A 12,287-nucleotide genomic window follows, 5' to 3' on the forward strand; every position below is an offset into this window, starting at 1 on the left:
AACTTTGGAAATGTCCCAGAAAGTTTAAAATCTCTCCTCCTTCCTTCACTCCAGACACTGCCCGTTCGCCGGGGCCGCCACGCCGCTCCCCGTCGCCTTCCAGAAGGACTGAGAAAGAGGAGAGAGGCGAGTGCCACGTCCCAGCAGCCGCCTTTACTGGAGAGGGTCTGCAGCCCATCCTTGGCACTGCTTGGTGGGGACTGAGATAGACGCGAGCCCAGTCCGCCTCCCTAGTTGAAGATTTCTCCCTCCCTCTCGTGATTTGAGCCCCGTCTTTCTTTTTTTGTTTTTTTCTCCGAGCTACGTCCTCCCGGAGCGGGGACAATCCAGCAAAGGGAGCGATGCGCTACGCCTGGACCGCACTCCTGCTCGGGCCGCTGCAGCTCTGCGCACTCGTGCGCTGCGCCCCGCCGGCCGCCGGCCACCAGCAGCCGCCTCGCGAGCAGCCGGCGGCTCCGGGCGCCTGGCGCCAGAAGATCCAATGGGAGAACAACGGGCAGGTGTTCAGCTTGCTGAGCCTGGGCTCGCAGTACCAGCCACAGCGCCGGCGAGACCCGGGCGCCACCGCCCCGGGCGCCGCCAACGCCACCGCCCCGCAGCTGCGCACGCCAATCTTGCTGCTCCGCAACAACCGCACGGTGGCGGCGCGGGCGCGGACGGCCGGCTCGTCTGGAGCCGCAGCTGGCCGCCCCAGGCCCGCCGCCCGCCACTGGTTCCAAGCTGGCTACTCAATGTCTGGGGCCCCGCGCACCGGTAACCAGACGGCGCCAGGAGAGCTCCCGGCGCTCAGTAACCTGCGGCCGCCCAACCGCGTGGACGTGGACAGCATGGTGGGCGACGACCCGTACAACCCCTACAAGTACACCGACGACAACCCCTATTACAACTACTACGACACATACGAAAGGCCCAGGCCTGGGAGCAGGTACCGGCCCGGATATGGCACCGGCTACTTCCAGTATGGTAAGCACCCCCAAGTCGCCGGAAACACCCGCGCACCCTTTCCCCAACTCTGTGGCTCCCCGACGTGGCTGCCTGGGCGCGGCAGGCCTCAGTCCATGCAGATCCCATCCCTCCCCCTGCTCCTGCAGAGGCAGCCCTGGAATCTGCTGCAAACCGCGCGCCTGGCCCCTCCTGCTTTCTTTCCACATTGCTTTGCAGCCCTCGGCGTCCCCATTCTTCTGCTAGCCGCAGCCCTACAACCGCAGTCCGGCTGGGTGAAGGGTGAGGAGTAAGGGACATGGAGGGACCCGGAGCCAGGGTGAGGGCCGCTGAGTTGTCTCACTGTTTTGCCTATCGCCTGGCTGACGTTTAGGTCTTCCGGACCTGGTGCCCGACCCCTACTATATCCAGGCGTCCACGTACGTGCAAAAGACGGCCATGTACAACCTGAGATGCGCTGCGGAGGAAAACTGCTTGGCCAGGTACCAGCTGTATCTCCTCGGCCCAGCTCCTCCGTCTTGGTTCCGGGGGTGCTGCCCAAGTGCCTGGTTCTGACCACTCTTGTTCCGTGCAGACAGGAGTTGGGAAGTGGAACGTGTTCTCCTGGGCATGCTGACCTGGATGGAGAGTTAAAATTTTGAAGATTTCTGTGGGTTCTGACTTTCAAACTGTGGCACAAGTCAGGGAGATGAAACAAACCCTATCCTGGAGAGTGTGTGGGGGGGTGTGTGTGTGGGTGTCTCCTATTCTTTTTCCAAGATCCTTAAACTCTGGAGCCAACTGTTTCCAATAAGGTTTTATTAAACTACTATAACGTGGAAAAAATACTGTAATGGAAGAGCTTGTTAATACCCCTTTAAAAGTTGGGGAGCCACTTTGCCAGTACGGTACCCCTTATTGGGTGTCATAGTTTTCTTCTTTTATTTGAAGCCACAATTAACTTAGTTATTTTGGTATTACTTCAGCCAGAAGAGCATGAGCAAGAGCTTTGTTTTTGCATTAGTCCTAAAATAAAATCTTAGCAATTTGGGGAATGGAATTCCCTGAGTTTGCTGCTGGGAAACCAGCAGAGGGAGCAAAAGATGATTTGATAAGATGCATAAAAAATTTTTTTAATGTAAAAAAAGGTCATCAATAGTATTTAAATATATATATTCACACAAAATAAATAAGAAAAAATTTATTTTGTAAATTTCTTCCACTTCCTTTATAACTGTCCAGCTAAAAGAAGAAATCCAAGCTCATCATCTTCATTCTAGAGTCTTGCACCACACACCATTGCAGTGCCTATGATATTACTACAGTAATGCCGTTGTTTTAAAGATAGTTACTAAATTATTTATCTAATCTGGGAATACTCTTTTATTAGAGTTACTTCCCCACTTTACATCTTAGTTAACTGTTTAAGGAAAAAATGTATGCAAAATGCCCTGGTCTCTTGGAACTGATAGCCTAGTTGGGGGAAGAGGGTAGTGACCATTATAAAATGGAAAGGTTTTGCTTGTAATTTTGTCTTTAGTTAATATTCTGTGAAAATAATAATGTTTCTTTTTTCAAAATCACAGCTCAGCATACAGGGCAGATGTCAGAGATTATGATCACAGGGTGCTGCTAAGATTTCCCCAAAGAGTGAAAAACCAAGGGACATCAGATTTCTTACCAAGCCGACCGAGATATTCCTGGGAATGGCACAGTTGTCACCAGTAAGTGGATGGGCCTCTTGGGTACTTTTGAGTTGCTTTTTCATTTTACAGGTGATCCTTGATATGACAAATTCTTACACAAAGAGAGAAAATTGCTGTTATTTACATTTAGAATTTCTCTGTGTGATTTGACATAATCAAGGAAATCTATCTTTAAAATAATACATCAACTACTATATCCTGTTATCTTTTAAACTGGAAACTCTAAGCCCAGCTTATTAAAACCGTTGATAGGATATAGCAATTAGCTTCACTAGAATTTTATCCCAATATACTACAGGTAAGAGTTCTAAAAAAGCCTATTACAGTCAAGATCATCTATAGTTAGTTAGCATTTCATAGCATTTAATAAAGATCGCACATTATGAAAAGGATTCAGATACCGTTCTCAAAGAAAGATGTAGATGATTTACTCCATGAACTGAGAAGGGCCTACCTCAATCTTTTAAAAGGCCTGTATCAAACTCAAGCAAAAGGTAGTTGCTTGTTTTATCCTAAATTTAAATATCTTCACATACGGTAATTCTATAGTTTGACTTGGTAACTTGCCTAGGTGTTTATTGCCAGGAAATCCTGTTTTGTGCCCTTAAACTTTCTATAGTTCAAGCCATTTCTTCTTGTTCTTTCCTTATGTGAGAAGATGAACAGCTCAGCACCTTCACTTTAATGAAAGGAGGAAAATAGATGTGAGCACCTAATTTGCTGATAAAATAGAATTATTTCTAAATAAAGTTTATACTAGTTAAATAATAATGGTGGATAAAACATGCCTTTATTTCTCCTTTGCATTTTAGTAAGGATTTTAAATGTGTGAGAACACAATTTTTTAAAATTTCACAGAAACCTCCCAAGAGACAAGTGCTCTTCTATTTTGGAATGAAGCATTGGTAGTGGCAGCCAAAGGAGATATACTAGAGGACATATGGCAAGTTTCACTTAAACAAAGATAATTTACTATCTATCTCTATTTAATATTCAAATATAAAACAGAGTGAAATAGAAAAGCAACATACTCAAAGTAGGTCTTTTTTTCCTAGTAGCAAAGTTAAAGCCTTATAATTTTGATAGATTTTTGTCCTGGAAAAAAAATCTAGCATGAATCTACCTTTAAGAAGATCAACTTGATCTCAATTTTGATGTGAAAACAAGTGCAGGAAGCAGTGGGGATATCATCTAGAACCCTCGTTGCTTTCTCTATATGTTACTGACCACTGTCTCTGTGTTGTGTGGGACATTAGACATTACCACAGCATGGATGAATTCAGCCACTATGACCTGCTTGATGCCAGCACCCAGAGGAGAGTGGCTGAAGGCCACAAAGCAAGTTTCTGTCTTGAGGACACATCCTGTGACTACGGCTACCATAGGCGGTTTGCATGTACTGCACACACACAGGTAGGGTGGCAACCTGGAATCAAGAACCCACAGGCTTCAGAGAGAGAACAGTCTTCTATTTTCTTTCCTGCAGGCTGTCTTTTTTTTAAAAAAAAACTATTTTATTTAGGGGGTCATCTAGTCCATATGGTAAATTATTGGGAAAAGGAAAGGGATGGCTTGATGATCCAAATTACTTTTAAAGTATTTCATCATCACAGAAAGTCAATGTGCCTACCTGTTATGTTCTACAGTGAAAAGCAGTAGTTTATTATCTGAAAAAATCCTAATGGTTTCCAGTTTCTGCACTCATTCTGTATTCTTTAACTTGATTGGTAAGCAACTGTAGAAAAGATATCTCTGTTTTGTCACCTGCAAAACTATTCCTCCCTCTACCTATTAAACTAAAAATAGAATGGTGATTGGGATTAGCAAAAGGCCAGAAAATAAGTTTCTTAAAAAGTACTTTTAAAAATGTCTCTTTTAATCATATGAAGAAGAGCAGAGGACACAGTTTCTTTCTCCATGCATATATATTTAAACCTACGGTATAATTGATGTCAGATGTCCTTTGGATGGATTTTTAAAAAGAGTGCTGTCCTAAGCAGTTTGTATGTCTTATAATGGGAAAATGTGTGTCATTTAAAAGCTGTGCCAGTATTTCCATAAGAAACCCTAATTTGTAAAAGGACATTATAATTTTACTCCAGCGGAAATCTTGGCAGGGAGTAGTGAATGTACATAACTCAGGGCACAAAAGGATCAGCAGCTGGCATCTTGGGAAGCAAATTCCAGGGCTGTGGCAGGAAGCTTTCTGGTGACCTAAATGTTATCCTTGCTTCTTTTTCTCAGCTTAGAACATCATAGTAATTGGAGGGGTAAGGGTTCAATTCCTCTCGCCCTGGGGCAGTACTTACTCTTTAAGCAAAAGAGATGTAACCTACCCACACATTACACATATGTGTATACAGAGGTCCCCTTTTCACTCAGTGATCTCTAAGTCCCACAGCACCCACCTGTGCAGTGGACCTGGAGTTTATTTTCTTCCTTTAGAAAAAGAGGCACTCTGGACAGCTCACTGCTGAAATATTTGAATCTAAGACTATAGGTATTTATAGCATGTGAGTCCCCCAGTTCCGTGGGGGGTGACCCTACATCTTTTTATGTGGTAGCTTCCTTTTTTTTTTTTTTAACATCTTTATTGGAGTATAATTGCTTTACAATGGTGTGTTGGTTTCTGTTTATAATGAAGTGAAATCAGCTAGATAGCTTTCTTGTTAATTATCCTCCTTTTGTGTCCTATTTAACCATTATTTACTAGGTCTTACACTACAAATGACTAATGTATTTGTGTTTTTCACTAGACTGGTGTTTCTTGAACATGGGCTTCATTTAAAGAGGAAAAAAAAATTCTCACAAAGTCCCAGTATTGACTTAGATTAGTTGTATTATAAAGTTTTTAAATGTATCCAAAAGTAATACTAGATGTGAATTCTTTATATTTATACTTTGATATAAGTTCTTAGATAACAAATTTATATATTAAATATATACAAAACTAGAAAGTTACATTAACCTCATTAATTTATGTAACAAACAGTTATGTTTTGCTAAAACCAAATAGTTAATCTATACAGGCTTGGCTAAGGTTCTACATTTTTTTAAAAGTTTTTAAAGTTTGAATACAGGAAATGCCTGTTTGCTTACTGCCCTGAAAAACTTTTTTGTTTGCCAGTTCAAATAATCAAAGCTTATACTTAAATTCTGCCACTTGAGTGAGGTAGAGTGGCAATTTCAGCATTCTTTAAAATTCTTTTGTTCACTTAAAGGTAAGATAAGCATTGTAGCATTATTTAAACCAGTCTTAAATGGGTATCTAATCCAGTGAATCCCTTACAGTGCCATGAAGGTGGTGGTAGTCGTCGTCGTAGTAGTCGTGGTAGTAGTAGTAGTAGCAACAATAATAGCTGACACTTACTGAATATATATTATGTGCCAGAATCAGAATTATGTGCTGGAAATCAGAAACAGAAAATTCTTCATAATATATTTACTACTCAACATAAGGTTAACGAATGATCACAAGTTGGTATGGACCAAAGTGGGAAAATGGTTCTCACTGCTGTGGCACAGGTACTTTTTGAGTTTGGCATATCTGTACTATTGTGTGCTTGCTGTATGAGAGCATAGTTCTCCCCCATTCTTCCCAAATCAAACCACAGGCAAACCAGCACTAGTAGAACGCGCTTTAGATGATTCTGCCATCTCTCTGGTGACCAAGGTGATCTTAAGCACCGAACAATTTTGGTTGCTGAAATTAAATCGTGGTATTGAGTTTAAATGATTCTAGCCTATACTTTTTAATTCATTTTGATTAGTATTAGACTGCAAATACAACAGTTGAAACGTCTGATGAAGAACCAGTGGAATCAAGAATATACCTATGGACTCCCAATTTGAGCAAATTTCACCAGGCTATAACTTTCTGGAGAGCAAGGACCATATCTTAGTGGTGTTTTTCTCTTCTCAGCCTGTAGAAGGCACTCATTTACTTACTGAAGTGACTATCTTTGCAAGTAGAGTTGATGTGGCAATCATCCCTTTAATACAACAAAATATTCAGTGATGATGTGAAAAAGAACATAGTGTGGTGGTTACAGTCAGGGACCCTGGACCCCAAATGCCTAAACTCAAAACCAGCTCAGCCATTAACTAGCTGTATATTCTTGTGTGAGCTGTTTGACCTTATAGTGCCTCAGTTTATTTGTAAAATGGGTTAATACTACCTCCTGCCTCGTGTAGTTGTGAGAATTAAATTTATATATTTAACATGTTTAATTGATCCTGGCATATAATACATAGTTCATAAGTGTTAACTATTCAAAAATGCAATATGACTCTGTCCTTGGGGAGCTTACAATCTCTAGTTAGATATATTCTTATATAGTATGATTTTAATATAGAGGAGAGAAGGATAAATACCATAAAATCTATACACAGAGTATCTTGGATATTCAGAGTATAGGAAGGTAATTTCTAAGAAGAGAAATTGGAGAGAGTTCCACTGATAACAAGACATTTGAGTCAAGTTGATTATTACATGGCCTTTATTCCTGAACTGGTAATATTCAAGAATTTTGGTAGAGGCCTATTTTGTCACTTAAGATTGTATTTATCACTAGTGATTTATGACAATTTTAAGAAGCGAGATGTACTACTACTTATATTAGTCCTGTATTTTTTTTAGCTGGAGGTGCTATAAGGCTGAGTAATATATACTTCTCAAAGGAGATGCAATATAAGTATAGTTTTATGTCAAACTCTTGTAAGTACTAACTTAAAATTTAATTTGCAAATAATAAGCATATTCTTTAGCACATTCTAGCCATATACCATCTTTTTAATTTTTGAATTTTATTTGTTTCAGGGGCTGAGTCCTGGCTGCTATGATACCTATAATGCAGACATAGACTGCCAGTGGATTGACATTACAGATGTAAAACCTGGAAACTATATTCTAAAGGTAGAGAACTTTGAATATGTACCCATAATTTATTTCAGTTGCAACTCATGGGCCTCTTCTCTGGATTCCAAAGTTAAATAATCACGGTCCTTCAAGCAATTATCCATCTTCCAGAAGTACCTCTAAACCAACCTAGATATATTTTTAAAATTCTTATTTGAAAGAACTTTAGGGAAAAATATACAGCCTCCTTCGATAACTTCTCCAGAGTTGAACCACGTGCCTAACTTACACCCCCTCCTTGCTTGATTTAGTTGGAGCACATTGCCTCTGTTCTAGCCCTGTGAAAATAGGAAGAAATTAACCAGTAAACACTGTTAATAAAATCTGAAACACAGATGATGTTTATGTTGCCTAGGTCAGTGTGAACCCCAGCTACCTGGTGCCTGAGTCAGACTATACCAACAATGTCGTCCGCTGTGAAATTCGCTACACAGGACATCATGCATATGCCTCGGGCTGCACAATTTCACCGTGAGTCCTATTTGCCTAGCTAAGTAATTCTCCTGACAATGAGTTTTAGTTCATTGATAGGCATTATACACGTTTGTTTTCACTACTACTGCAGCTTCCTTGTAAAATAGACCAAAGGTAGAAAACGGTAGCTTCCGTACTATAACATAATTAGAGCTGATCTTTTTTTGATAATGCTAGAGAATGGAGAAGGGGATGTACTCAGGTTTTTATCACCCTGAAACTTAGCTTTTAAGACAAGACACAGAGCACATTGTTTACCCTCAAAGTCTATGGCAGCTGAGTCTGTAAAATATGCAATATGCAGTGTGGATAACCTTGTGGGAGCCCAGAGAGTTGGGTTTCCTGCCTCTTCCCCATAGTCCATGAAGGAGCCCTGAAGAAATTCCTAGAGTTCTTCAGAGTATACTTTGAAAGTGACTGTCTTAAAGCATGCAGCTGAAGAGGTCAGACCACCTGTTCTGTAGAAATCAAGATTTCACATATTTGAGTTCTACAAACACAAGTAATAGGGAAATACCCTGCAAAAGGAGGCTTGTATGGAGGTGCCTTCATAATTTTCCTAGTCCTGAAACCCTTCCTTGAACGAAATCTTAGAAGGAATCCCAGCATGTAAATATTGCAGGTGTGGTGCTTTGATGAGAGTAATTAAAAGGTAGTTTTGCGTTCTTGTCTCTCTGTCCCACCTTGACCCTTTAAGCACTGCCTGCTCTAGTGATGCTGGGTTATAGATTCTAACTACATATGCCACCTGTGAGTGGTACCTTCCCAACACAAGAACACCATTAGAGTGATACTGAACACATGTCAGCTTTGCTGTGATGTGAGAGGCACCAGTGAGTGCCTATGGATCATGCAGAAAGGTGTCTAACAGAGCTACACTAGAAACTTAAAATTTATAGAAATTTCTCCCTGCTACACAAACCAAGTGGTTGCTGCAGATGAACCTGTAGTGTGTGGGCTTTCCAAAGTACAGATAAACCTATCTGGTTGTGCATATTCTGCCCACTACTGGGGATCCTAGCCAGGAGGAAGGTGGAGCTTAAAGTGCATTGGGCTACATTCATCTTGGAGGGGAGCCTTTTCCTTATTTCCATAGAGGAGCAAAGCCTGTGCTTTTTAAGTGTCCTCATAGCATTAGAGACAGATGTAGTCTATGACAGCAAAGGTGTAGCACTGAAAGAAGATTATCAAGTATATTCTTCTGAACATGCCCAAAACACAGAAAACCTGGCTGTTTATGGCCCATATTGTGTGGAGCTGATCACCGTATAACTGAAAATCCCCAGAAGAGGAGGAACTTAAAGTAAAATAATTTAAAATAAGTGGATTAATTTCCCTTAATTTTTATAATTCCTTAATTTATTCACTCATTATGTATTCATTGGCACTTTCATTTTTGATACAATATGAAAATTCCATGGTGGGGGGTAAAATAAAATGCAGTCAAAACAGGATGACCTCTGCTACAATAAGCTAAGTGACTCTCAGGTACAACTGCTGCCCTCCCATGAGGAAGAGGTCTGGTGAGGTGATTCTGTTGTTGTATAGAAGGTGTCTTGCTTGTCATCAGTAGAATCCATTGAATTGGGTATTGCTAGATATTTAGAACAAATAAAAATTATTTTGTTCCAGCATAGTTTCTTTCTCTTTTTTTAGCCACTTGTCACTGACTATAAATTGCAAGAGTGGTTGATGTAAAATTTTAATGAGCAATATTGATCAGATGAAAAAATGAAAGGACCCATAGGTAGTGATTTGTAATAAAATAACGAGCTCATACTTCTCTACGAGTGGAAAATAATGGGAGAAGTACAGAAACCTTGACTTGCGAAAGAAACCCTCACCTTTAGAATGATGCTCACCTCTTATATTTTGACTTTCACTTTCGCCTCCCTTGGTAGGGATCAGAGTTCAGAGGAAGGCGAAATTTTCTCTGGCTGAGATTCAGGAGTGGCTTTAGGACAGCATTTGAATTGGGCCTTGAGGGCTGAGGAGGACTGCTCTGGAGAGAGTTAAGGAAGGGCATGCTGGGAGGAGTCAACATCACCTGCAACTGCATGGCAAGAAGAAATTGCAGGGCATGTTTGGAAAAGCAAGTCTTCTAGTCTGGCTAAGGCATAAGTTTCATGGGCAAAAAGAATGGAAAATTTGGGACCAGATCAAAGCGAGCACTGAAGAGCAAGCTAAAATGTTTGAACTTCATCCTGGTGGCCACGGGGAGTCTTTGAAGTTTCTTGAGCAAGGTGTGTATCTTGCCTAAAGCCATGTGATCAGTCCATGGCTCTGTAAGCAAGTGTGTGTGATTCCCTTGGTAACGTTATTGTACATTTTTTTAACTCTTAAAGACACATCATCTCTTAGTTCACCGATTGTTTTTCATGCTAATCAAATATTTGAGAGCATTCTATTGGTGTGTAAAAACCACCCAGTAAGAAAGTGTGTGCCTTTGATGTGTCCTATCTCCCTCATCTTCCTCACTGTAAACCCAACGTATGAACCAGGTAACTCTGTGGCCCAGTTCAATTCTAAGATACCATGATTAAGTTCTTTTTTCATAGAAATGACTATTTGGAAACTGATGGTTTATGATTTGGACTAAGTGATTCTTATTTCATTTATGTGGGGATCTATGATCACAATATAAATACAATATTAGGTTTATTGGCTTTGACCCAGTCTCCTCCTGTTAATGTAACATTCTACATCCAGAACCATGCTGGGAAAGGACTAATGCAGGACAGTGCAGAGGTCATGAACCTGCTTCATAGTGGACATGCCACACTTGCTGCAAGGAGTGAACTCACCGGGCCAGGGCAGCTGTTCCTATACATCCTGCTTTAGCCTTGATTGTTTCAGAGGATGTTTCTTTTAACTCTAAATATCAAGTTTGTAGGTATCAGGCATACACTTTCTGCTACTGACATACTCACTTTCTTCAAATCAGTATTAAAATAATGTATTAATGGATAATTTCAGAAGATGACTATCACTTTGGTTGAGGGAAATTGCTATCTATCTAGCCATCTATCTGTATACACAGACACATATTTTAAAAAGGTGACTTTAAACTTGTCTACTATACTCACTCAGAGTATTATCAGGTTAATAACTTGTCTTATTTTGTTTTCTTAATCTAGGTATTAGAAAGCAAGCCAAAACTTCCAATGGATAAATCAGTACCTGGTGTTCTGAAGTGGGAAAAAATAGATTAACTTCAGTAGGATTCATGTACTTTGAAAGAGAGAACAGAAAACAACAAAGGAATTTTTGTTTGGACTGTTTTGTAACAAAGCACATAACTGGATTTTGAACATTTAAATCGGCATTATTTTGGAAATTTTTAATATTATCATTCACATTACTTTGTGAATTAACGCAGTGTTTCAAGTCTGTAATTGCACACTTGGCTCTTTCAAAGAAATCCAAATTTCTTATGCTCCTTCTGAAATTATAGTGCAAAACGAAAAAAAATATTTCAATGAATGAGTCAAAATTATTTTAAACTGAGAATTTTCTGAAGTTCTGAAACTTTAGTGAACCATAATAATAACTGGCTTATATACGTCCTAGAACAGATTACTTTAGAAATGAGGCTCCTACTGTTTAAGTAGATATGGACACATTTGGTACTGAGGAAGGAACAAACACGTTACCATTGGTGTCAAGAAATATTACTATATAGCAGAGAAATGGCAATATATGTATTCAGATAGTTACACCCTATATAAAATTTATGTTTACATTTTAAAATTAGTAGATAAACTCCTTTCTTTCTGTCAAGTGTAAAATTTCATTCTGACTTAAGTCAGCTTTTGTTTTGGAATGAATTAAGTAATTGAGCTGCCCAACTCGTGTCTGACCTTTGTTGATGCTCCCCTCTATTCTTTAGTTTTCCTACGGGCAGAGACCTTTTAATTGGCATTCTTAAAATTACTGTTCTGGGGACTGCTATACATAGGACAGCTGTGTCAATGGGAAGTCATTCTGATGATAGATGTAATACATCCAGAGATAGTATACATTTAAGTATATTAAACTATTAGCCAAAAGAATTTCCTTGCTTACATGAAAATCATTCAAACAAGTCCCCCAAACCACAACTGTCTCTAAAATACTTAGAAATATTAATGAAAAACACCTTAGGATTTTCAACTTTTCTACATTTTTTAAATGATCAGCTTTAAAAAGAATAAGACTGAAAATTTTTAAATTATCCAGAATAAATGACAATGTATATGGATACAAGAACATTATCCTAGGTCATCCAG

At 39.9% G+C, this 12,287-nt stretch overlaps 1 protein-coding gene across 3 annotated transcripts; it reads left to right on the top strand.

The window, feature by feature from the left end:
- Positions 1 to 323: 323 nt before the first annotated feature.
- LOX (lysyl oxidase) lies at positions 324 to 11,867 on the top strand. 3 transcript variants are annotated; one of them, XM_024757139.1, is made up of 7 exons: positions 324 to 963; positions 1,316 to 1,424; positions 2,508 to 2,645; positions 3,884 to 4,040; positions 7,447 to 7,542; positions 7,901 to 8,016; positions 11,157 to 11,867. In XM_024757139.1, the coding sequence occupies exons 1-7, from the start codon at positions 342 to 344 to the stop codon at positions 11,161 to 11,163; spliced, it is 1,245 nt and encodes a 414-aa protein (XP_024612907.1). In that variant the 5' UTR covers positions 324 to 341; the 3' UTR covers positions 11,164 to 11,867. The 3 variants fall into 3 exon arrangements, with proteins under 3 accessions (XP_024612907.1, XP_024612910.1, XP_024612909.1); XM_024757142.1 differs by lacking the exon at positions 11,157 to 11,867 and having other exon boundaries at positions 342 to 463; positions 584 to 963; positions 7,901 to 8,020; XM_024757141.1 differs by lacking the exon at positions 11,157 to 11,867 and having other exon boundaries at positions 342 to 963; positions 7,901 to 8,020.
- The last annotated feature ends 420 nt before the right edge of the window (positions 11,868 to 12,287 follow it).

The sequence above is a fragment of the Neophocaena asiaeorientalis genome, unplaced genomic scaffold, assembly GCF_003031525.2.
Source record: "Neophocaena asiaeorientalis asiaeorientalis breed wild unplaced genomic scaffold, Neophocaena_asiaeorientalis_V1.1 scaffold149, whole genome shotgun sequence".
Taxonomy (NCBI): domain Eukaryota; kingdom Metazoa; phylum Chordata; class Mammalia; order Artiodactyla; family Phocoenidae; genus Neophocaena; species Neophocaena asiaeorientalis.